The sequence below is a fragment of the Diadema setosum genome, chromosome 3 (genome assembly GCF_964275005.1).
Source record: "Diadema setosum chromosome 3, eeDiaSeto1, whole genome shotgun sequence".
Classification (NCBI taxonomy): domain Eukaryota; kingdom Metazoa; phylum Echinodermata; class Echinoidea; order Diadematoida; family Diadematidae; genus Diadema; species Diadema setosum.
The window spans coordinates 18147167-18175125 of NC_092687.1; the positions used below are offsets into that span (position 1 = coordinate 18147167).

The following is a 27959-nucleotide window of genomic DNA, read 5'->3' on the forward strand; positions in this document are numbered from 1 at the left end:
TATGTTCCACCTTTTTTACCATGTTTCACAGACTGTCCAACCAGTCAGATTTCAGAACATGACCTCAGAAATTCAGCAAAACTCATTTGTAGAACACCTCAAGACCACAACTGTCTCATTTTTTTTTTCGACAAACATGTTTGGGAGAAGAGTTATTCATCACTGCTTTCAAACTAATGAGAAAAAAAAAATATATATATATATATGACACAAGCATATGACATATTTCTAAACATCTATACAAACAAGTTATTTGCCAAGGTGAAATAGATCAGCATCTGTCCAAGCCTCAGGTGAAAGCATTACATGTTTGTTTGTTGTTGTTTTTTTACACATAAAGTGAGCACAGAATCATCTTAAAAGGATGGTATAGCATTGGTAGAGATGAGGATTGGGCTTTCAACTTTTCGCGAGATAACAAGAAACTAATATGAAATAGTATAGGGCATACCATTCTAAGAGGGATTCAAGGTTCATTTGATAAAAAGTATTTTTTCGAATTGCTGAGACTTCCAAAAACAAAGTAAAACATAGCGATTGTAATAAAAGGTGGGTCCAACCTTTCATTACCATCACTCTGTATTGGATATCTCAGTCATTTCAAAACCAATTTTTATCAAACAAACATTTACTTCCTTTTAGAATTATATGCTCTTTCATATTTCACAACAAGTTTTTCATTATTTCACCTAAGAATGTTAGAAAAGGGAAGTTAGGTCTCAACCTAAACTATAGGATCCCCTTAAATTTGTATAGGTCATCAATGCCTGAGACAGGTTAGAAGAGATTTGCAAATTTTTTTCTTTGTTTTCCTTTTTGGTTTGGTTTTGTTTTGTTTTGTTTTGTTTTGTTTTCATTTTGTATATGAACCAATATGACAGTGTTTTCAATGACTGAATAAACACAGTCTGGAACACTCTTGATCATCTAGACAATAGAAAGTCTATGTTTTCCTCAACACAATACAACATAGTGCACAGCATCATTTAGTCTACAATGAAATAGACTGTACAAAAAAAATGTTACAATGTGTGCATGAAAATGGTGACGAAGCACACTAATTATGCATGATGAACTGAAACATATCTTGCAACAATAGAAAACTAGCTCTATGACATCCTGGAATTCAATGCTTAAAGGCATAATTTACCCTTTGTAGATAAAACAAAAACCCAGCTTTAGTGCTTCAAAATAGTTCTGAAATGTCAGTTAGGGATAGAAACAACCAATGTAGAAATTTGAATCAGTATAATTAATGTTAAGTATTGGTAAATATACGAAATGTGAACAATAGTTATAATAAAAATGTTTCTAGACTAAACCATATACAGTTATGGTTTATTGAGAAAAACAGTGATATCTCCTTATATTTTAGGCTTTATTGCAAAATTTTAACATGGTAGGATGTTTTGTGACACAACTGACCAACACATATGCATCAAATGTGACATCTCAAACATTTTTAAATCACTGCTCCCAAAGGTAAACTGTACCTTTAAGGACTCAAAGACGATAAATGATGCATGAAATTTGTTTTGTTCATTCTGTATTTCTTATAAAATTGGACCTAGGCATGTAGATTATAAGGTCTGGACATTTAAACTACTCCCACACAATTCAGAAATAGTGGGTGAGGACAGTAACAAGTCATATTAGTTGGCAATGAAAATAAGGAAGACATTAAGGACTTTGCTCGGAAAACCGCATTCATCATGGATGTCCATTAATAAGCACTACCCTTGCCAATGAGCCAAAGTTCACTACAACCTTGCAGTCTTCACAAACTTATATGCGATCCTGGGAAAAAATAACTATTCAATGATTTAGTATGAAGATTACTTGTACATCAACTAGTATTGGGCATAATTGTTGCTTCTTTTCCTAATTTCGGCAATGAATCTCTTCTGGAAGACATAATTCTCATTTAGGGTCACTGCTTCCCTTTCGGGTTTGGATGCATCACATTGGATCGAGAGAGAGTGATTTCGTCAAATTTAGCTTTCCAAGGCACACCTGAGTTTTTGATAGACAATTTGCATTACACACTGTACAAAAAACATATCATGTGATGTAAATGATGCAATGTTAATCTGCAGTTGTTTCTTTCTTTCTTTCTTTCTTTCTTTCTTTCTTTCTTTCTTTCTTTCTTTCTTTCTTTGTTGGTTTGTTTGTTTTACATGCAACAATACAAACTTAAAAGCATCACTAATAAAAAGAGAAAGTTTTCACAGCTTGAATGCTTCTACTACCTACTTAGACAGTTCCAACATGAGATGAAGGGGAAAAAAATGCCACCTTGGTTTCCACACAAACTAATAAGTCAAAGAACAAGAAAACATATTCAATTTTTTTTTTTTGTTATGATTTCCTAACATCTTGTCCACATTTCCTAGCAAATACTGACTTCCTCTCCTCCAAGGTATAGTTTATCTTTGGGAGTAGTGATTTGAAAATGTTCAAGATATCACATTTGATGCGTATGTGTAGGTCTGTTGTATCACAAAACACCCTACCATAAAAATTTTTGTAATAAAGCCTAAAATATGAGGAGATATCAGTACTTTTCTCAATAAACCATAACTGTAGAGGGTTTAGTCTGGAAACAATTCTATTATAACTATTGTTGACATTTTGCATATTTAACAATACTTAACATCGATTATAGGGATTCAAATTTTTACAGTGGTTGTTTCTATCCCTAACTCACATTTTAGAACTATTTTTAAGCACTAATGCTGGGTTTTTGTTTCATCTGCAAATGGTAAATTATGCCTTTAAAGAGGATATTTAAGAAGCATGACAGCCTCGATGAATCCAGAGTTGAGTCAAAACAAACATCATCCTTTCGATAACTATCAATGATAATCAGTGACACCGCCTGTCCAAAACCAATGAGGAATTATTTCCAAGTGACACGGAAGTCAAACCACCAACCAAAATCCAAATAGTCATCTCTTTCTTGCTATCTGTGTGATATTGCTCAAAATTTTAGTGATGATACAATTGACAGAAATATATATATATATTTTTTTTGCTAATGCTACAAAAACTTTTCTCAATTTTATTGCAGCAACAGCAGCATCAGCAGTAGTATGTATCAGTAGGCCTAAGTAGTAATAGTAGTAGTAGTATAGTAGTAGTAGTAGTAGTAGTAGTAATAATAATAATAATAATAATAATAATAATAGTAGTAGTAGTCAAAGTGGTAGTATTGTTATTATTATTAGTAGTAGTAGTAGTAGTAGTAGTAATAATAATAATAGTAGTAGTCATTGTGAAACTTCGTGGACATAAGGATTGCGCGAGCGGTGCGCACACGCGCGGATTAACTATAACGTGTAATTTCTCGCATCAAAAAACGTATCTTGATGCTATATGTTGAAATATGTCATATTTCTTGTTGACGGCACGGAAGGGGGCGAAGCGATTTGAAAAGAAGACAAAATTTACTTTCTTTTCATGTTATGATTTTTTCCAGAGAGTATTTATCTTCGCTGCTTTTCAAGTTTTAATTTGGCTAAGCATGTTCACTTTTTGTAAAAAGTCTATGGAAAATGAAGACATTTCCACGATTTCGTACGTACTCGCTGGTTTTCAACATCAATCAAATCAGAACCACATATCGTATCAACTTGGGGCGAAGTGTTTTGGATAGAGCAGGCTGTAATCTACATGACTATATAAAACTCATTGCTATTGGTTATTTAACTCCGCTGCTTTCTTAGGCTAAAACTACTGATCAATTGGAAAAACTGTCTCAAAAGTAGAAAATGTAGCGATGACGTAATGGGCGATACTATTCATCGCAAAGGGAGATGACCGGATGTACGTGGTATCGTACGTACGTACAGTCCATTGTCACTCACGCGAGAAGCCCGAATGTGACAACGGTGATCTTTCCCAAGGTATTTTAAAGAGGAATCCTCCTGTTTTGTCCGAAAAAAAACTTATTACAATGGCCATGAAGGTGGTTAAAATTATCAAGTATGCTTGAAGATTGGTGGAAGCGTACATAATTTCATGAAAAAAATGTCTACATAGCCAGAAAATGAGGTAATGAATGAGGTCCTTAGGCAGCCAAACAATGAACGATCGGTTCGTTGCAATGAGTCCCACAGGTACAAAGTTGCGTATGGTTAATTACAGTACTGTATGTATACTGGCTTCCATCAGGGAGGTGGGGAGTCCCTGCTTTCATACTGGAGCTGTGGCTGTCTATGTAATCCTGAGGCATTTCAGGAAGCATTTTTGTCCGACAAAGCTGTCAGACAAATTTTCTCTCAGGCAGTCAGATGCAAGGATTTCTGTAGCTTGTAACAGTGTGTCAGAAATTATGCTTCATGAAATGCCTCCATGCAATGCAGCGAACCCCTATTTTGATAATGGAAACGCCCCGTCTCTTTGCTATCTCCGTTCAAGCGTGAGATGAGTAAACAACGTGACCCGGTGACCTGAACGTGCACACACGTTGTTGCTCGGAAGGCTTGTGTCCAAAATTGGGGGAAAGTTTTCATAATGGTCATAGTGGTAGTATTGTTATTATTAGTAGTAGTAGTAGTAGTAGTAGTAGTAGTAGTAGTAGTAATAGTAGCAGTAGTAATGGTAGTAGTAGTATTAGTAGTAGTAGTAACATTCGTAGTATGGTATTAGTAGCTAAGGTTATAATTTTTCAAGAATCGATAATGGCCATTACCAAATAATTTCAATACACACAAAACACACACACACACGACACTAGTCACATGATAATCAATATCATTGCATCTATAATAATCATTATTATCATTACTGTTACAATCATCATCTTCATCATCATCTTCATAATTGACATACTACCAGCAGTATCAATAGCTGAAGTGATAACTTTCTCTTCTTTTTCTTTTCTTCATTTTTTTGTGTGTGTGCCTGGAAACAAGGCTAGGTCACAAGCACATCAAGTGTCTTATAGAATGGTCAGTATCAAAAGCATTTTTCAAGTGGATCGGGGGCGCTCTTCGGCCTACTTCTCATCTTTCCTGCTCAGCTGGCAGACATGCCAATGACGGCAGACAATGACTAATTAAGAAAGAGTCAATGGGTCGCTGGATTCCATGTCGATAACCTCTGGAGCAACCCCTTAGACAGTGACCCTCTTCCACAAAATGTTTCTTTTCCGCATGATATAATCCATCTTAATGCATTAATTAATGCATTCAGTACATAACCTAAATCAAAAGATATTCACCAAAACAAAGTGGACACCAGGGCCCCCTCTTATAAAGACTTGGGATTGATTAAAATCAATCACAACGTTACGATTGAATGCAAATCCATCTTATAAAAAAGTTATGATTGAAATTAAGACGGAGAACTGCAATCAATCAATCACAGGTTGCAACTGATTGCAGCTTTCAAGAGATTTGTGATTGATTGATTTCTATCACAAGTTTTATAAGACATGGCCCAGGATTTGTACAGTTGAGTGGCAGTTGTCTCATACTTAACCATATATGCTCTTTAACTCAAAATTGTGTTTTCATGGTGACCAGATTTCTTACTTTTACAAGGTAGGATTCTAGAAAAAAAACAAGAACAGATAAATGATGTACGCAGCAACTTGGTTTAGAATCTGGAAAAGCTCAACATAAACACTTCAGTTTCAGAAAATATATGGCCCTATCTTTATCACATTTTCACTGTAATGGGTCGCAACTCAGCACTGATTTGTCGCTAACATTTTCTGCAGACCCTGGTTAGAGTAATTAATACATTTCTGTGTGCTCTCCTCTGCAGATAATATCTGGCCATGCACAAATATTTGAGGAAATGAAAATTGGTGAAATTTTGTTTATGAAACAGATGGAGAGCTCCTCAGCAGCAGAAATATTTAGAGGTGCAAACTTAGCTTACTCTCTATAATTTAACCCGCTGAGGACACGCTGATTTTGCTATAACACACATTTCCCATAGACACCTGCCCGAGTATTCTCGGGACTCATCCTTACAACTTTCATATTATAGCATCAGGATGGACTTTTCCTTTAACCCATCAAGGGTGGGCTGATTAATTGCAACAACACACATTTCCCATGGACACCTGCCTGAGTATACTCAGGACTAGCCTTTAACGGGTTAAGCATCAAAGGAAATGGGAATACATATGAATGAACACACTTATTTCAAAGTAGGCAAAGATGTTTCTCTATTTGCTTCCATACCAAGCAATACAATACTAGGGTGGACTTTCCCTTTAAATCATCTGTGAATGAATTCACTCTAGTTCCAGATCACTCAAATCTTGATTCCGCAGGCAAAAGAAATGGAGCGCATGATTTCTTTGCTTTGAGGACCTCTCTGATAACTTCCGTGCAATTGTCCCGACTTGCAGCGCCTTCCGAAGGGTCTGCCGACAGTGCGTTGACCTCAAAAGTCAACATCGTCCCAACCTTACATATGGGTCACAGTGACACAAATGGATTTTGCTCATTCGAGATGGATTCTTCACTTCAAAATGTGTTTTTATTTTTTCAGTCTCTTTAAGACAATTTGCCAGCGTTTACATTATATACCCCCAGAATTTTACCTGAGGGTGCATCCTAATCATCAATGGGGGAGCTTTTTTTAATTTTCTTCCCTTTCTCTCTCTATACATATTTAATTTTCTTTTATCTGCTTTTATTCCCCCTCTTTATATATATCAATCCATTTCTTTCACTCTCTTGTCATCTATCTTTATTTATATCTATCTCCATATATATATATATATATATATATATATATATATATATCCCCTTTTTCTCTCTTTTTAATACAATTTATCTATTTGTAATTTCTTCCTCCTCTTCCTCTCGTTATTTCCATTTTTTTTGTTCTTCCTTTCTCTATCTATTTCCACCTCTGTCTGTCTCTTTCTCTTTCTCTATCTTATAATCTCTATCTCCATCTCTATCTTTCTCTCTCTCTCCCTCTCTCTCTATCTCTCTCTTTCTCTTTCTATCTATTTATCTCTTTTGCTCACTATTTCATGCCAATCTGATAAAATCTGATAAAGATCAGAGTCAGTCCTAATGGTTCCTGTTCCAAGCAAAATATCATCAGGCTATTCTCACAGAAGACGGAGTGTGTGCGCTTAATCTCTTTTCAAGATTTCACCAGAGACAAACGATAGGATACCTGGTAATGCCATTAACGCAGCCCTCACAAGTTCACTGTGGCAGCGAGTGTGACATTGTGGATTTGAACTGTTTTTTGGTGTGCCATGAACATAGACTTCCTCTGTAACATGCTGCATCTGGAGATTGCGTCGGTCACAGGTCAAAGGTCAATGGAAGATCTCCCTCATTCCGTTTACGTGTCACACCAAATGTGTACTCCTTCCAGCAGTAATGATTCTAAATCAACAATATTTTAATATTTTGATATTCTATAAAATGAAATTGCACGGGGACAAGGCTTCTATATATAAGGCATAGCCTTTCTGTCTGTCGCTAAACATTCTCAAATGTAATATCTTTTGTAATGTCTTTTGTTAGTCAAATTAATATCACAGAAACATGCAAGTTATGCTGAGTCGAGAGGAAGGTGCATTCCAATGTCTTTTGTTAAACATTTCAGTACTTTAGCAATGATTGACGGATGAGCTCATCTCAAGAATATTGGTTTGGAAGGATTTTTTGTGGGCATTCCCAAGTAATCTGAAGAAAAATAGAAGAAAAAAAATCGTTAAAAATATATGGAATGTTTCTAGATATTCGTTTCACCGCAAAAGTGATGTTGAGGGTACCATAAATCAACACAAATCAACATGCATTTGGATTTCAGGGCCCCTTCAAAGGCAAGAGAAATAAGATTTTGAAGAGGATGATATTTTCATTACTCCCTTCCTTCACCTATGCCCACAAAACCATGCCATGAAAATTATCATTTCATATACCTTTATTTTGTCTGAGATACATGGAGAAAACTAAAAAGTAGATGCACAATATAATCCAATGTTACAGTTAACATCTCCCATAACAGCATAGTATATTTGAATACTGTACGAGCTGAAATTTTCGCGTACAGATATTTTCGCTAATTGCTACTAGGAGAACATTTTCACGTGTTGTTAATTTCGCGGTTGCGAGGTCTAACTGTGCTTATCTGTTCGCACGTTGTTATTTTCGCGTGTTGTTATTTTCGCGGTTCAAAGGCGATTCGCGAAATTCGCGAAAATAAAACCACCGCGAAAATTTCAGCTCATACAGTAAAACAACAAGACATGAAATTCACCAAAACAAAACTAAATCTACACGAAACTTGCTCCTACAGTAATACTCTACTGTGAGAATGCTCGAAAATGTCTATGCAACATTCACATGAGGGTTGGACACAACGCCCCAGGATATCAGACGGTACATTTCACATTCTGTGAACATGCCAGAAATTCTATGGTGTAAATTACACTACATAGGAAGGAAAAAAGTGACAAGGAATAAGATAGAAGATCCCACACCCCAAACATGAATGCCTGCTGTGAAAACTAACAAAGGAAGGGTGCCTGTATTTCTGAAGAAGTGATAATAGCACTTGCCCTTTTCATGACATAGTGGTATATCCTTTTAAACAAAACAGAGTCAACTTTTTGAGATTTTCAGGGTGAAACATCCTCGAGCATTGAAAAGTAGACCTGACAACATGCACAGATATGGTTTTCTTCATATGCAATAGTTATGCTCACACAACATTTCTAAACTGCAAGCCAATCATAACAGTTTAAAACTTTTATTCAAAAAAAAAATGAAAAATTTTCCATGAAAATTATACATTCCATCAACTTGATACTGACATATATGTCAGTCTTCAGTAATTATTCCCTCTGCTTTCTGAAGGCAGTTAGTTAAGTGCTCTTCCATTGTACTAGAAAAGTTAATTTTTTTGACATTTTCTTTATATTTTCCTTATACTGTTGTCTTGTCCACACATACAGTTTATGTCATAACCTCTAGTAGTCTCCTCATCCAGCAGTTCCAACACCAAAACTTTAAAAATGCATAACTTTTGCATCGATTGTCCGATTTTCCTCAAACTTTCACTGATGTGTTCTACTAAAATGTTGCTGCTTCCACTCAATCCACATTGCTCTTTGGGTTTGGGTTCCCTTTAATGTCAATGACCACTAAACAGTGGATACACACAATGGTTCAGTGGATCATGGCCCTGGGCTCTTACACAAGAAGTCTTGGGTTCAAATCCTATCCAGCACATCCTCGGCATACAAGTTGTTGTACCCACGAATCTACATTGCCATACAAAAAAACATCAAGGACAGTTCACATGAAGATGGGGAAAAATCACACAGCAACCTGCAGTTTCCTTTTTCCTGACATTGTCACAAGTACACAAGTAACATAGGGAACAGTTCCCTAGCAGCTTTACATTCTTTACCAGAATGAGTGTTACAACAACATTACAAAAGTTGCACATTTTGTAATGTCTTGATTTCTCCTGAGTAGTGTAAATGGCCCACTGATCATGATGATCATCTCGGCATAAAAGTCACTAAGCCAGAAAAGGCCTGGCAAGTTACTCACAAATAGTAAATGACATCATTCAAATACTTACACCACTTACGGAGGAAAGCACACCAGACGGAGAGGTTGCCATGACGACCAGGATGCTTTTGAATTTATTCCAAGTATTAACCCGAGATTGTAATGAGTGTTCTCCAGATATTCACAAACACAACCCACTGCGGTTGAAAACACTTCTGGGAGCTCTTCAGTTTGCTTTCAATTTTCAACTGCCGTGATCGCAAAGGGTATCGTATTTCTCCTTTTTGTCTCCACTAAAACATAAAGAAAAGAACTTCAAGCACTTAAAACATCAAGTGGGTAAGATTCTTGGTGCTGAATAAAAACATGAAATACATGCAAAAATGGTATGTCTTTCCAGGAACCACAAACTGATCTCACTGTACCACTTATGGGCAAATGCTCTTCACAGCGTAGGATAAACTTTGAATAGCGGAGGGCACGTTTCTCTTGAAGAATCAAGCGGTCTGACCAGTTAATTATTCCGGCAATTGTCCACCTGCCTAGGCAACAAAATCTGGTGTGATAAGAACTCCTGGGGACATGTAAAGGTTCTTGAGAAGGCAATGTTTCTATTCAAAAATTCACTAGAGAGATAAAACCAGGATAACGAAGAAAGGAGTTGTCCAAAAGATGTCCCTACACGGACTATGAAGGTCAGGTTGAAAAAATGGTGCAAGTGTTCTCAGAATAGTTTCTTTCATTCAGCAGTCTCTAGACCCTGGTAAGTCACACGTCAAGTAATCCTCTTTGGAAACAAAAGAGTTCTACGAAGAGTACACTGGGCAAACAATTGGGGAATCTGAAAGGTCCCTATTCACAGATTTCCATGGAGATTTGCTGATCTGATGTGTAGGATTACACGCTGTCACCACTGCTAGGGATCTGGGAGCTTGGATCCTCTTTCTTGGTCTCTATGCAAAAGGGGATTCTGACTTGAGGTACTGGACAGTCAATGATTCCACAGGACCACATGCGGAAAGAAAAAGACACTTCAGCCTTGCATAGTCTCAGAAGTAGGCAATTCTATGCACCTATCATCTTTCATCCAGACATGAGTTTCATCCTTTGACGAAAAGGTCTCAGTCTGATGTCGAAGGTACCTGGCAAAAGTATGTCTGTCTCTTCAATGAGAGCATCAAGAGAAACTAAACAAGACAGTGCCCTTATTTATTTTCTGGAACGTTCTATTTCCCCTGTCTGTTCAGTTTTATTAAGGTGTCTAACCTATATCCAGTCACAACAGTGAGAACAGAACAGGTTGTCAACACCATCACCAGGTCGGCAAGGTAGCAAATGGAGAAACAGTCAATACGATGATGTCACTGCTTCTAATGAGGGTGAACTTGCGAGCATGGATCAGCCAACAGGTATGAGCTATTAATGCCTCTAATTAGTAGCGAACAAAGTCTGGCTTCGTTCTAACTTCATTTCCTCCTCATTAGATGGGAATACACTGAGCACCATCTCTTGGAGGGGACATGTTCTTGAGTGAAGACAACATTTCCCGTGATGTACTCTTCAGCTGTCTGCAGGGCGTCTTGTTCAGACTTTCTGCGAGCGACGAGCTTTGAAGCGCACAGTGATTCACTTCTACCGTCACTGCACCTCGACGAACTGCTCCTACCAGCTACAGGTGACACAGCTGCCTTGTCTAGCAGCCGGTGGGGCTCTGGAATGTCGTGTTCCAGTTGTTCGTGGCGAGCAACATAAAAGTCTGCGGGAACTCCTAAGAACGAAACACCTGATGCCCAAGCGGCGCAGATGTCTAGGTGCAATTACTACGACAGAACACACAATTTAGACAAAGGGGGGTCTCTGTACCCCACAGCCCTGGTCCTCTGGGAGCAAAGTGACTCTGGACCCCTTCTCGTTAACAGACTCTGCAAATCGGTTCTGACACCACTCCCCCTGCTACGCACAATGCTCATGAGTCTTCTTGAGCAAAGACGTGAGCCAAGAACTAATCGAGCAGCTAGACGAAATCAAATACACGCTGAACCTCAGCGAGCACCAGCTATGGAGTTTTCTCTTTTGTCCCGAACCAGTGGGCCGAAGATTCTTTCAACAACAAAAAAAAAAATGGGAGAGTTCAACAAGTAGCATGGCTATTTTGTTTGACACGGGTAAAGGCTGGTATTTGCTTTGTAATGGCATTTAGATTGAAGTGGGTGGAACCGTGACACCAATGACGAATTCAATAAGACAAGTCCTAAACTGGTGGTGTACAGTTCATTCATGTGTGGACCAAAGAGCAACCTTATGACAAACGAGTGAGCAAACTTTACATTCTCCATCTACTTCGCTTTCATGTTTTAGTTCTTCTCTACCTTAACAGAATACAAATTCTCCCCAATTCTACCTTAACAGAATACAAATTCTCCCCAATTCTACCCTTTCATGCTGTCTTCTCCCTTTCCCCCTCCCTCTCCCCGTCTCTCTTCCCTCTCCATCTTTTTGTATATCTCTCTTTATCTCTCTATCTCTCTGTGTCCCTCTATTTCTCTCTTTATATCTTTATCTATCTCTCCCTCTCTTTTATATCTCTCTTTATCTCTCTCTCTCTCTCTATCCCTCTATTTCCCTCTTTATATCTTTCTCTATCTCTCCCTCTCTTTTACATCTCTCTTTATCTCTATCCCTCTATTTCCCTCTTTATATCTTTCTCTATCTCTCCCTCTCTTTTATATCTCTCTTTATCTCTCTCTCTCTCTCTCTCTCTATCCCTCTATTTCCCTCTTTATATCTTTCTGTATCCCTCCTTCTTTCTCTCCCTTTTGTATTTTTTTTTTCCATTTAAAATTTTTCAAAGAAAAGTCTCCCTTTTAGGGACGGCAATCAAATATCATCAAAACACTTTAGAAGAAGCCCTCTTTCAAAACTTGCCCCATTGATTGTTGTGTCCCAGGTAGCATTGATATTTTCTATCAGAGTCAAATAAATTCAATCAGAAGAGAATGTGCATGAAATATCAACACAATACATACGTATATGGGTGTGGGATATGTATTATTCTTTGTTTTTTATTTGCGTTTTGCTTGGAAAGATACTAGGTCAGAGATTTGGAGCATTAAACTTTGCACCCTTGCTGATTTCATTTGAACAAGACTTAGTCTCATATAATCACAAATATAAAAAAAAAAAAAACAATTTTCCCTTTTTTGAATAGTTTGCAATAAACTTCACTGCGGCCTTATTATGTGTTCAGACATTGTATGCATTCTGTGCTCTGTATTAACCATAACCCTAATCTTTACTCTAACCCCATCATTAACCAGTATTTAGCCAGGGTAATTGTTGTGGGGGGGGGGGGGGGGGGGGAGATGATTCTCCCGACACTACCTACACACCTACACAAACAAATGAACACACACAAAAAAAAACCACGATTGCAAACCACGATTGCACTCACATATTGAGCCAAAGCCACACATGTACATAATTATACCTACACAGGAACAAAATAATAATAATAATAATAATAATAGTGAAAACTTCTATATCACAACAGTCTATCAAAAAGATGCTCATGGCACTTTTAATCTTAAGGTTAGGAATAGAAAAAAAGAAAGAAGAAGAAGAAGAAGAAAAGGAAATATATAATATCACCCACATAAGTCCATAAACAAAAAGGACAACAATTGTACACACAAACACACACACATACACACGTACACACACACACACACACATACATACAAGAATAAAAAAAACAGAATTGCACAAGCATGCACACACGCACTTACACATCCATGCTAACACAACCTTACACATCCATGCAAACACACCAACCACGCATCACGCTGAGTATACTGAAACACAAAATAACGTATCCCTAATAAACCAGCGGGGTGCTTTAAAAAAAAAAAAAAAAAAGTCAAATATCATCTACAGCTGACTTCACTGTTATAAAGAGTGTTGTCCTCACACTATTGCTGCTGTGGCGATGTTTGCTAAATAATCCGAACAATGATGGATAGATGCTTCTGTGAACACATTCTGTCTGCCTTCTGACAGGCCGGCTTCAAGGAACAAGTAAAAGGTGTTTGCAGTTCACAGTTATCCCTCCTTAAAGATTGGAGTATAATAACCAAGGACAGTCGAACAATTGGGCTCCCCAAATTCGTGACGATACCAGTCAAAATCTACCACACACGTTTCACCCTATGGGACCTAGGTTAGCTTCTGGACTCTTTCTAGTCATAGCAGTAATTCAGTGTACACGACAAGCCATGAGAGGGATACCTGTGATAGATAATTATACCAACAACAAAAAATTGAAAGTGTAGGCAAAACTCCTCTTGGTACATTACCATACCATATTTCAAAAAAAAAAAAAGTTACAATGGGACCCTCTGCAATGATAACTTTAAGAACAGTGAATCAATCCAAATACAATTTAAGGGTGTGAAACTATAACTTATTACCCACATCTTGCTGAAAACCCCATCCGATTTTGCTTCAGTGGTCAAAAAGAGAACTGAGAATTTTTGTAGAGCATGTCAGGAATCCCTTCCCTCCAAGTTCTGTCCACTGTGTTCACATATTAATATGCAGTTCCCAGAGCATAAGAAGTGCTAAACTTGAAAGAATCACATCCATGACATGCTTCACAACGATTCACATTTCTCTGTGACCACTTAACCAAATTAAATGAGGTTTTCTGCAAAATATAGGTAAGATGTTTCTTCTTTTTTTTTTAGACCCTGAAATAGCATTCAGACAGTTTACTCATGTAATGGAAGTTATCAATGCAAAAATCCTATTGTAATTTTTTGGGGGGACATACTGTACGTGTAGCTCTGGGCATGGGTGTGGTACTTTGGTACCGTGCAAAGAGTATTTCTTCCCTAACTCTCTGCATACCACGTTCAGTTTTTGTCCTTAGGTGTATGTGTGTGAAATTTGTGCACGATTGACTTATTGGCACAGATAGGGTTAACTCTCTATGGCCCGAATTCACGAAGGTGGTACAAATGAAACCATGGTTTAAATCATGGACAAAAACCATGGAGCGCCAATTAGTGTCGCATAGGGATGGAATATTTCGTTACGAAATCAGTCATTTCGTCGATGAAATGATTATTAATTTTTGTAACGAAATGACATTTTGTAACTAAATGAACATTTCGCCCACAAAATGATAATTTCGTTTCGTTAACGAAACGGTCATTTTGTCGACGAAATATTCCGTGCGACACTTGGCGCTCCATGGTTTTTGTCCATGGTTTAAACCATGGTTTCATTTGTACCACCTTCGTGAATTCGGGCCTATGTGTTCAAGAACTTCAACTAGCAAAGCATTTTCACCAACATTCAGTAATCCATTCAAACTTGACCTATTTGTATACAGTCAGCAAGTCCACTTAACCCGTTGGACGGACTGATTTTGCTACAACATGCATTTCCCATAGACACCTGCCCGAGTATATTCGGGACTCGTCCTCAACGGGTTAAGTGTAGCAGTGTGTCTCCATCCAACATGTAGGCCTTGGTGATGCAATAGTGATTAGGAGGATTGGATAATCTCTATTCATCGACAATTAGCTGCCAGATACCCGTGCCACTTGGTGAAGACAGTACTCAAGCATGCATGCCATGCAAAAAATAAATTAAAAAAAAATAGTAATACAGTAAAGGGCTAATTACTGTTCATAACTCCCTGAGGATGAGTCCCGAGTATACTCGGGCAGGGGTCAATGGGAATTACAGTTGAACCTCTCGTATCCGGACAAGTCGGGACCGGGGCTCATCCGCATAAGGGATTTGGCCGGATATGGGAGACTCTGTATGCTTTATACATGTACATACTGTACATACACATGTGCTTTATACATGTACATATACACTGTACATACACATGTACTGATGTAGCCCATTGTAGTACCACATGTAGTAATGTGTATACTGCAACCTTTTCATTGTTACACTCAGTGACAGACCCCAAAATAGAGGTTTGTGTTTGCAAGAATGAAATCATTTTCTTTTATAAATTCTTGGGATGATTTACCTAAATAATTATTAAGAAATGTATCAAGTATATGTAATTCATGTGTGTTTGTGTAGGAGTTCTCATGGAGTTGGGAATCCCCCTTTCCTCCCGTAATTATAATTCAAAAAAAAAAAAAATCTCGGCGATATTGCGTCCGTATAATAGAGAGATCCGGATAAAGGGAGGCCGGATAATAGAGGTTCAACTGTATGCGTATCATAGCAAAATCAGCCCGTCCTCGACGGGTTGGTAGTATACAAATGACGCACAGGTCTGAGTGCGTCAGTCGGAATTGTGTGCATAAGGTAACTATGGAATGCTTAACCCACAAGGCGAAGCCGAGTGGGTTTAGGCTAAATTCCATAGTTACTGCATGCACACTATATTCCGACTGACGCACGAAAAGACATGTGCGTCATTTGATTTATAGAATGGGTAATTTTCTTGTCAAAAACCCAGTTTTCTATCGTGTTACCCGATGACAAAATTACTGGATGCATTTCCTTTTGGCTTTCCGTAAAGGGCATGCATACCCGTACTTACCGTTTTTACTGGATGCATGGCCAGCCATGCATAAGTTTTTACTGGATGCATGGCCAAGCTGAGTGCGCGAACGCTTGCTTTAGTGCGCGAACCTTTGTTACAAGTACGCGTACTCTTGCTAAGTGCGCGATAACATGTTTACCACTGTGACTCAGCGTGCAGCCAGTAAAAATGAACACATAGCTCTCGACCAATCAGATTGCAGGATTCTCGCTACCCATTCTATAAAAGGATATGGTAAGTCACGCTGAAAACTTTCTGTTTCAATACTTTTATCAGCCCCTCTTCTCTCTGGATGAATATTTTGTTTTGTTTTCCAGTTAACTTTGCCATAAATCTATTGCCTACTGCTTTCTCTTTCTATATTGTATTATCTCCATCTCTCACCCTATCTCTTTCTCTCTCTCTCTCTCTCATTCTCTTTTCAGTGCTAAAGTATCTACCTTCTTTCATCTCCTTATCTACTTCTCTCTCTCTCTCTGTCTCTCTCTCTCTCTTTCTTTGGCAGTATCTATCATTATGACACATATCTCCTTCTTTCTCTTTAAATCTTGATCTATAAGTCCATGTTATCTAAATGTGTCAGTCTCTTTTTAGTGCTAAAGTATCTATCTCTTTTCATCTCCTTATCTACTGCTTTGTCTCCCTCTCTCTCTCTCTCTCTTTCTCTTTCTTTGGCAGCATCTATCATTATGACACATATCTTCTTCTATCTCTTAAAATCGTGATCTATATGTCTATGTTGTCTGAATGAGAGAAAGCCTATTTCAAAAACAAAACAAAACATAACAAAAGACTACCCAAGTAATGTGAAACTTGCCGATTGAAAGTGCATGTAACACCAGTTTGTCAAGTGATGGGTGTTGCCGGTTTCTTTTCTTTTCTTTTCTTTTTTCATTCATAAGCTTTCTCTTGATGGTATATGGGCATATAAATCTATATGCCTGTCAGTGTATCTTTAACATTTTATCCACTGACTACAGGAAACTTGGTGAGTACAGCGATCAACTTCTGTTAGAAATGCAAAATCTCATCAGGAGATGCATGGAGATTGATTAAAGGCATACTTTACCATTTGCAGTGGAAACAAAACCATAGTATTAGTGCTTTAAACAGTTCTAAAATGTGAGTTAGGGATAGAAACAACCAATGTAAACATGTTAATCAGTATAATCAATGTTAGGTATTGCTAAACAAAATGTGAGCATTTAAAAATGTTTCCAGACTAAACTGTCTACACGTATGGTTTAATAAGAAAAATACTGATATCTCCTTATATTTTAGGCTTTATTGCTAAAATTTTATAAGGTAGGATGTTTTGTGATACAACAGAGCTGCACAGTGATGCATCAAATGTGATATCATGAACATTTTTTAAATCACTGCTCCCAAAGGTAAACAGGACCTTTAAATTGGGAACATTCCACTGGAAGTGGACATAGAGATAGAGGTGTTATGTACAGAAGAGAAATATACCACAGCCAGATTCTTAGTGTATGAGAGAGAACGAGAAAATAAAAAGAAAGAAACATACACATTGTACACGAGAAGAACAGTGACATAGTTTGTGCTTGGGATAAGCCATTGATCAGCCTTTGACCACTGACTGTCCCCCACATCTGATATTATTCTGTCTATTTTTTTTCTACTACCAAGTATCTGTTTCAACTATGTTTATTACCTTTGCACCTATTCAGTGATTCCTTCTGTACCAGTTTTGAATTTGTATATTTTCATTTGTTTGGTGGGTTGTTTTTTTTTTTTAAGAAATGTGAAATAAATTATCCGGAATTTGAACTTGATATGCTGTGATAAAGAAAGGGGAAGAAAGGATTATATTTCAAAAATTTCTCAGGTGGTACATTTTTGTGTTGCATGCATCTCAATAGGTGATGGCTCCTCCCAAATAAAGGGCGGCTTTCACATTCATATGTCACAGCTTGAAGAAACACTGGATTTTCATTGTAAAACTTTGTAGAAGCAGAGAAAGTTGGCAAGTCTCGTTTTAAAGGCATAATTTACCATTTGCAGATGAAATAAAAACCCGGCATTAGTGCTTTGAAATAGTTCTAAAATGTGAGTTAGGGATGAAAACAACCACTGTAAAAATTTGAATCCGTATAATGGATGTTAAGTGTTGTTAAATACACAAAATGTGAGCAATAGTTATAATAAAAATGTTTCCGGACTAAACCGTCTACAGTTACAGTTTATTGAGAAAAAAACTGATATCTCCTTATATTTTAGGCTTTATTGCAAAAATGTTATATGGTAGGATGTTTTGTGATATAACAGACCTACATATATGCATCAAATATGATATTTTGAACATTTTTGAAATCACTGCTCCCAAAGGTAAACTGGACCTTTAACCTTTTAATGTGTTACAATGTTTACCCAACAAGTGTGCAAAGGGATTCATTTCTGGAAGCAAAACTTGGGTTCCTGTTATTTAGGATGGACCATGAGAGATTTCCTTAAAGGGGGTCAAAGCCCTAGCAAGGTGTGTGTGTGTGTGTGTGGGGGGGGGGGGGGGGGATACGTACAGGGAACTATCTATGTTTGTACAATGTTGCCCCGTATAAGCACAAAAGGAAGACAAACAACGATCTGCTGGCTGCAATGACCATGACATTGAATGTGGTCAAGAGAACATGAAATCTGCACTCTATGTTCCACAGTTTAATCCTTTACGTGCCAAGGCACTGAAAATTGTATGCTTGTTTTTGTCTTGTTTTGTTTTTTTACTTTTTACTTCAACCCTTTTTCATCAGTACTTCCAATTTCATCCAAACTTGACCTAGTTGTAAAGTTAGCAAGTCCACTCGGTGCAGCATTGTGCATCAGTCCAACAGGAACCATGGTAATACAATAGGAAGTAGAGGGATTATGTAATCTCCATATCACTGACAATTACTAGTAGTCTTCTGATATCTGTGCAAATTACTAAAGGAAACACAGTAAGAGTTAAGTGAATTTTGCCCTCTTTAGTACCATATACCAAAAAGGTTTATTTCTGACTATCTACTGTTAAAGGGATAGATCAGTTTTAACTGAGATGGGGGATTCAGGATTTAGCTTTTTTGTGAAATACTGAGAAACAACATATGAAATTTTAAAAGAGTATACAATTTTAAGAGGAATTCATCAAAGTTTATTTGATGAAAATTGGTTTTGAAATGGATTAGATATTTACAAAAAGTAAAAACAAAGTTGTGATTATAAAAGGTAGGTCCCACCTTTTATAAGGACCTCTTTGTTTTTGGATAGGCCAGCCATTTCAAAACCAATATTCATCAAGTAAACTTTGAGTTCCTCTTAGAATTGTGTGAGCACTCTTTCATATTTCTTATGTGATTTCTAATTATCTCACCAAAAAATGATGGAAACTACCAGAAGCCATACATCAACCAAAACCATTCCATCCTATGAACTATGTGCCTTGGTTTAAATGGTCACACATTCATGGTCCATCACACTTTACAAATCAAGCCTTTGAGGTCAGACTGATTTTGCTACAACACGCATTTCCCATAGACACATGCCGGAGTATACTCGGGACTCGTCCTCAACGGTTTAAGCAAGGTAAAACAAAAGTTTCCTTTGCTAAAATGCATAGATTATTAGTACCCCTCCTGTTTCAAAATGTCCCTCAATTTATCACTGTATACCTGGATCATAGAGACCATGCGTGATATAAAGGTATTGATCAGAGACCAGTCATGAAAGCTCAGCTGATTAGCTAATCCGACTCATTAATCCCCTTCGTATCTGAATCAATGGCACCCATCCTCACATTCAATTAGATGGAGCTGTACCATTCACCCAACCATGTGTGAGTCTACCAGACAACGTCAATAGCATCAACCCACAATAGAACAATTAGCCAACAGTGACCCAAATTAGTAGAAGTCTGGACAGTTTGCATAACTACCTCATTGTCATTTCATATTGCAGTAAGGGCACATAAATGAAATGGGATATAGGTTTATACATTGTAATGCCACATATAGCTGCTCAGGTATATAATCACATTTTTTGCCAGATATTCAATTACTAACTCTCTTGGAAGAGTCTGCATCATACAAATGCAGTGAATCATCATCATATTATTACTTCACAAACAAACTCCTAAATGCAACATACACCAGTATATCATCCCATAATCTTTTAGATATAGTTCCCACAGTCATCTTCATTGTTTTCCACTTTCATCTTGAGATAATTACGAACATCTAAATTGATCTGAGTAAAAAGCATATTATCTAGTTCCATAACTTAGCAAAGTTCTATTAAAGAAAAGTTGATTATTGTCATGATTCTTTGGTCAGAGCTAGAGATATAAATATAATAGGGGGTTCTACAACTTTCTAGTCTTAATATGTCATTCTTGCGCAATGCTCTATATCTAATCCTATCCTTCAACTATCTTTGCTTTTCCACCTGTCTTGGTAGGCACTTGTGAGACTCTTTCAAAAACACAAAATATTTTAGTCATGTACACCATGGTTCCATTTATGCAAAACTGACATTGATATTGAGAAAAACGAAAGAACATTTAACAGAGGCTCGCAGACTACCTAATCCTCGTAAAATATGCCACAAAGGTATTCAACATGCATTTTCCATATTTATATAGCACTCATTTATGTAGAGAGACAAATACAATCAATAAAATGTTTCTATTAGTTCCTCAAACAGGACGATGGCTTTCCAAAATGAAACAGAATGCAAATTTTGTGAAATTCCGAGCACTGCTTTTTAAACCGTTAAAGTGCCATTCATTAGTTTGACTTAATATCAAAAACAACAATAGGCACAATGATATACTTTGTCAGATACTATCAAGGTCTGAATATGTAGACTACATACACTAACACTGATTAATTGAAAGTATCTATTGGGACAATTAACTACGGATTACTACATACCATTGTGTAACCTTCATTTCCTGGTACAATTATCCCATTGATCTTGTTAGTGATGCAATCCCAAGTTGAGCTAGTCAACTACCTAGCCTTCGTTCAATGCTTATTTTTTCATGCTCATAAGATATGAAAGAACATATAATTCCAATAGGAAATCATCATTTATTTGATGAAATTTGGTCTTGGAATGGCTAAAATATCCAAAATAGAGCAATCCTAATAAAAGGTGGGACCCATCTTTTGTTAGGATTGCTTTGCTTTACTTTGTTTTTAGATGTCTCAGCCATTCCAAAACCAATTTTTATAAAATAAACTTTGAATTCCTCTTAGAATGGTATGCTCTGTACTATCTTATAAGTGGTTTCTTGATACCTCGCAAAATGTTAAAAGCCCAATCCTCACCTCCACCAGTACTATACCATTCCTTTAAGCTTCCCGGCAGCCATGGCAATCACATGTCAGGCAGCCATGGACAACATGGGATGGGTGTGACACAACGCTGTGAAGGCACATTCTGATCAAGGTCTGACATATGTTTTATGTTCTGACGATTAGAAAGCCTAATGAATGCCCATGATAAAGAAGATTATGTTTTGGCAAGTCGCACTGTATACATCAAGTCTTCTACCAGAAACAACATCTGACAATCTGTTCAGTAAATTATGCATTTTTAAAATTTTGAATAAAACCATGTGGTGTCATCACTGAATAATAAAACAATAATTTGTGAAATTAGTGCACAGCAATGACTTACAGAATATATAAAGAGAATTCAAGAAAATTTAACTTTCTGACATGACAGGCATAACATTATTCTCCCTACCTTCTGAGAGAGGTATGTTACCCGTAGAGGACGAGTCCCGAGTATACTCGGGCAGGTGTCTATGGGAAATGCGTGTTGTAGCAAAATCAGTCCATCCTTAAAGGACAAATTCACCTTCATAGACATGTGGGTTGAGTGAATGCAGCAATATTAGTAGAGTTCATCATTGAGAGTTTGAGGAAAATCGGACAATCCGTTCAAAAGTTATGAATTTTTGAAGTTTCTGCTCACTCAAGGCTGGATGAGAAGACTACTATAGCTTGTGATGTCACATGAGTACAACAGTATAAAGAAAGAATAAAGAAAATTCAACATATTTTCACTTTTCTCGCATAACAAAAGAACACTTGACTTCTCTCTTTCAGAAGGCAGGGGGAATAATATTACCCTTAACATGTGTCAGTAACAAGTCGAAGAAATGTGCACTTTATTCAAAATGTAAAGTTGAAATTCTCTTTTTATTTTCTTTATATATATGGTTGTACGCATATGACATCATGCAGTGTAGCAGTCTTCTCATCCAGCACTGACTACGCAGATACTTTAAAAATTCATAACTTTTGAACGAATTGTCCGATTTTCCCCAAACTTTCACTGATATGTTCTACTAATATTGCTGCATTCACTCAATCCACATGTCCATGAAGGTGGACTTGTCCTTTAACCCGTTGAGGACGAGTCCCGAGTATACTCAGGCAGGCGTCTATGGGAAATGCGTGTTGTAGCAAAATCAGTCCATCCTTTAATGGGTTGAGTGCTCTTTCATCATGCCACCAGCAAAACAAAAATGTGTTGAATTCTCTCTATACTTTCTTCACTAACTTTTGAAGATATCATCTTCTCCATACTTCACTGATGTTAACTTCTGAACACATCCGCATTCATTAAAATCCACACATCAATTTAGGGGTAAATTTCCCTTTAAAAGGTACAGGAGAAGCAAATTAAAGAAAAAAAATCAAGTTGCACGTTGAATCATGCTGTACTGATGATTCATGATTTCTAGCACACGTCCACATGTTATTCATGCACACATGTTTCCACCGTATGTTCCCGGCCGGTTTCTGCACTTTTGAGCTACGTGCAAGTTCACGGATAGCTTTGTCAATGAGGATAAACAACACTATTCCAACTTCCAGGTGACACTGAAAAATCACTGAAAAAAACACACCATGGTCTTACAAACTTCTACATTAAGACTACTGCATCATATGCCACAACCACTAACTTAAAACTTACAATGAGACCTACGTGCAACATCCCACAACTTTAAAAGCCATTGACTTTGCGAGCAAGTAGGTTTTTGGCAGTAATGACAGGTTGAACTGGGCTGTCAATGTTGTGACACAGCAATCAGGGGGATTGATTTGTGTTACGTGCATCTCATTCTGGTTGCATTAATCTAACTCGAGAGAGAAAATCACCTTTCAAAGTGCCTTTTGAATGGCATTTTGTATGGTGTTTAGGAACGTCATTTGAAACGCGATTCTGAGAGTTCCTTAGACCCCGTTTACAGTGCGGGGCTGGGCCGAGCCACGGCCGAGCCCAGCGTCAATTGCGGGGCCGAGCCCTGCAATTTTGTCCGTTTACACTGCTGGGCTCGGCCGCGCTTTTGATTCAAACCTTTCAATATTTTGTCGTAGTGGCGCTCTGCTTGTAAACAAACGCAATTTGGTATAGTCTGGTTTTCAGACTCTTTGCCAACTGGATTCCGTGGCGACGAAGTCGCCATTCGGGCAAAGGCCTTTGCCGAAGAAAAAAAATCGTTTGCAGGACAAAACCACCTTAAACTATACTTGTTTTTGACGTTGAGGGGGTTAATATCCTGAATAGCGAAATAGTACAGGCAGAGGGTATGGCAGCCAGACTAAAATTGGCCGCGCATTTGGCCCAGTTTGCGTTTACACTGAGAAAAGGCCGGGCTCGGCCGCGGCTCGGTCGCAGGCAAGACCACCTCCAGAGCGTGGCCATATATGTGTCATGCTGGTGTCTCTTCCAGCAAACGATGCCCAAGGAAAAATACTCAAGGTGTTCATGGTTAGGATCACATGAAATGATAACAAAGATTCCAAATGATAGTAACTTTCCTAATTCTTTCATAATTGCAATCACTCTGGCTTTCACTGCATGATCCGTCCCATTTCGTCAAATTTTCATTCCATGCTACTCTTCCTCTATGGAACGAATTCACGAAGGTGGTACAAATGAAACCATGGTTTAAACCATGGACAAAAACTGTGGAGTGCCAAGTGTCGCACGGAATATTTCGTTACGAAATTGGTCATTTCGTCGACAAAATGACCGTTTCGTTAACGAAATTACCATTTCGTGAACGAAGTGTTCATTTAGTTATCAAACATTGTCATTTCGTTACAAAATAATCATTTCATTGACGAAATGACTGATTTCGTAACGAAATATTCCATGCGACACTTGGCGCTCCATAGATTTTGTCCATGGTTTAAACCATGGTTTCATTTGTACCACCTTCGTGAATTCGGGCCTCTGTGGTAGAATTTTCCCTCTATGCGTGCTATAAACATTGATACACATACAATCTTACCTCGTATGAACTCAAGCTAAATATAAAATGGCTCTATAACCCCGCAAGGTTGATCATTCCTTAGCCCACATCTACCCTGTCAGTTCCAATTACCTCAAACACCCCTTAAAATTGCCTATAATTAGTTCCACGTAACCCGGCCCTGTGAGCCTCGTGATACCTGGGCGAAGATGTGCAAAGTGGGGGTAAAATCATCTTGTCGAGGGAAAATGTGTCCCCCCTTTTGTTTTTTGTCAACTGTTCGACCTCGAGTCTGTGCCTTCTCCTGGAGTGAATCCAACTGTGATGTGCATTATATTTTGCAGACATGAGTGGAACAGTCATTAGTCACATTCAGACAGACAAAATAGTGGGACCATGATCACGATCCAAATACCATGATTTTTTGCACCTGTTCAGACAGAGAAAAATATCTAGCCAGTTGAAAATTGCGGCAATTTCTCAACCAAACTATGTATTCCTGAAACCTACTAAAATAGTGACCCTTGCCATTGTGTTTGTACACTGTTCGATCACAAGTATTTTTAATGACAGGATTAAAAATCTCAAGAGTTTTTGCTTAAGCATTCACATACTCGCTATGATGTGAATTATCCAGCTATTCCTTCAATCACTGTGATAAAAATAAATGCAAGATTTCTTGGGATTTGGATTGCAATGGTGATCATGTTATTTAGCTGGATTTTTATGTCCACACAGGCAAAAATTAGGAGATTTGGATCTTTATAAATCTCAAGGTTTGCATCACACTAATTTGCACTCAGTGTGAATCCCTCTATTATCTGCATGCCAGTTCAAATGTAACAATTAATACTTTATACATCCAGCTACAACTTTTTCATTAGCATTCCAATAAATCATCCAAACCTGACCTAATTGTACGTTCGCCAGCACACTCACAGTGCATTTATCAACTCACTTCCAGAACAGAATTAAGGTATCAAAACAACTTTCAGGGAGTTTTGAGCAGTTGCTGGAACCTGCCATGCAATGTACTCACTTTACAGCTAGTAACCCTATAGACTCAAAGCCAATTGATTCTCTGAACTGTACTACGTACGCTGCTCCGAAAATGAAAATCGGGGTAAGGACACTAAATTTTCTTCTTTTGATTGACTGATCGCCACGTTGCACATTTCAACAGTTCCTTCATATTGAATGCATATTTCCCTTTTGGACAAACTTGAGCTGGGCTCCCTTTCAAGTTCAAACCAATTATTTCACTTCAAACAGAATATTTCTCAATAAAAGCCCCACTAGAATGATAACTTGCCTGGATGAGTTTCTTTTATGTAAATGCTTTTTCTGTAGTATCATGGGCCGCCTTTATCATACTTTGGATATGAAATTCTATTTTGGCAGCACGTTTCTTTTCCATTCAGGTTACCTTGCTCCAAATTTTACAACTACTGTAGTGAATTCCCTCAATTTTGATCAACAGTTGCAAAAAGTAACTATCATTACATAGAATACACACATGACTAATTTTTCACGCAAAGCATGCATGCAGATCTGTTTCTGCACAAACTTTGAATGTTTGTAGAGGTATGCTATGAGGCTTTAGCAACAATATGATTTCATTTTTACTCATTTGAGGGATTTTTTTTGGGGGGGGGAGGGTGAGAAGAAAAGGTGTTGGGGGGATGGGGACATGCTTTAGCACTTAGGACTGAGTTTCCTTGCACACGAGTGATTTGCGAGCCAATTTTCACCACTCTTCGCCTCATTGCAAAGGAGGACACAAAACTCCACCAGTCAAGACGCTGATCTGACAGGTGAAATCTTGTGCTGTGTTTTTTTCAGGGGGTTTTCAGGGGTGGAAACAAGAATCACACAAGCTACCAAAAATCCTTCTTCAAAGCATGTCGGAATGCACCGTATAGTAGGTTTGCTTTGAAACACAAAGACTGGCTAAAAAAAAAAAAAAAAAAAAAAAAAAAGTTCTAAAATGTTATACATAAAATTTCACATGTGTGAATTATATCTCCCAACATTGTTTATGAAATCTTACAGTAATACATCTCTCGAGTTTTTGAAAAAGAAATAAAAAACTTTTACCCCAGGTCACTCAAGAATATGCTCCCCTTTTGTACTGAAACTAATGGTTCTACAAGTAACATGTGCTTTGACATTGTCAGAAATAGCCATGGTCAAACTTGTAGGGGTCAAGGGTGACAGGGGAGCTTCCCTTACGGGGCAGGGGGGTTAGGATTAGCTTTTCTTGTGTGTGTGTCATGGCCTGACCGCAATATCAAAGACAGCTCTACCACGCCTCAACCTGTCACGTATGACACGGCCGAGTGGCACAGAATTTGCGTCATCTTCGTACCTGCATCATCACTACCAGCTCCTCGGTTGAACGCTGCGGTTCCACTGGAGTCTATTTTTGGCATCCCGATGTCACCTTTAAAATCAGTGTGACGGAGCAGAATGTATCACATATAATGAGTCCCGAATGACTCACTTCATTGTCGGCTGACTAAAAAAAAAAAAAAAAGAAACTAAAGAGCAGCGACGAAAATAGCACCCTGGCCGTCATACTTGTCCATGCCAAGGATTGTTTGTATCACCTACCTGCCAGATAGCGCTATGTGATTACCAACGAGGGAATCGTTTCAGTTAAAGGTTCTCACCTCTCACATCAATGGACAGGACCAACAGGGGGAAATGTTCATAAAAACACTTCAACACAAGAACAAAAAATCAGCTCCTAACCTTTGAAGTGGCCCAACATACATTCAATTAGTCTAGAAAATAATAGTGTGCAAGATTGTTCATCAAAATCATTACACAGAGCTTGTGTCATTCAGTTTGTACCTCCAAAACATTGAGATTTGATAATACAAATGTAACAAAAACAAATAGGAAAATGCAAACCAGGAAGAACAATATACATATAAAGTTTGCTGTGACAGTCTAAATTCACAAAGGTGACAAAAGTTGTGATTGGAATAAAATCCTCCCACATTTAGTTTTCTTCTTTTTTTTTGTGGGCAGAGTCGGGATGCGGCTTATACGGAGACCAAGGTGGCCTTATCGCCAGCAAGTATGATACATGTATCCTATTAGCATTTGTTATCATTTCTTTAAACTCATCATCATCATCACCACCATCATTATCATCATCATTATCACCACCACCATCATTATCATTATCATTATCATCATCATCATCATCATCATAATCATCATCATTACAATCATTATAATTATGAATTCCTTAGCATACCCCAAATCTTCCAGTGTAGAAAAAAAAAAATGTCGGCTATAAAGTAACTGTGACTTCCAGGCCCCACCAGCTCAGTATAAGATATCAGCAGGTTTTTTTAACCCATTCCGTACGGGAACCTGTAGCCTGCGTATTAAGTCTATGGGCATTTCAGAATTCAGTACATGGAATGGGTTAATTGTGTGTTTCTCACCACTTCATCTGGATTTCCCCCTGCTCTTTATGAAAGAAGTAAAATGGGTTCCTTCACAAGCTTTGGGTATGATTCTCCTACACTACACAAGGGATCAACAGCTTGAAGTTTCCCCCAAAAGACTTAGTGATGAGGAT

General features: G+C 37.8%; 1 protein-coding gene across 1 annotated transcript in view; it reads right to left on the reverse strand.

The window, feature by feature from the left end:
• LOC140246659 (uncharacterized) overlaps positions 1-26793 on the reverse strand; it is a 189622-nt gene extending 162829 nt beyond the window's left edge. Inside the window, exons 1-2 of the mRNA XM_072325997.1 lie at positions 26730-26793; positions 11033-11295 (exon numbers count right to left, since the gene is read on the reverse strand). Of these exons, the coding sequence (XP_072182098.1) occupies positions 11033-11295; positions 26730-26793 (327 nt within the window). The remainder of the gene's footprint in view (positions 1-11032; positions 11296-26729) is intronic.
• Between the last annotated feature and the right edge of the window lie 1166 nt (positions 26794-27959).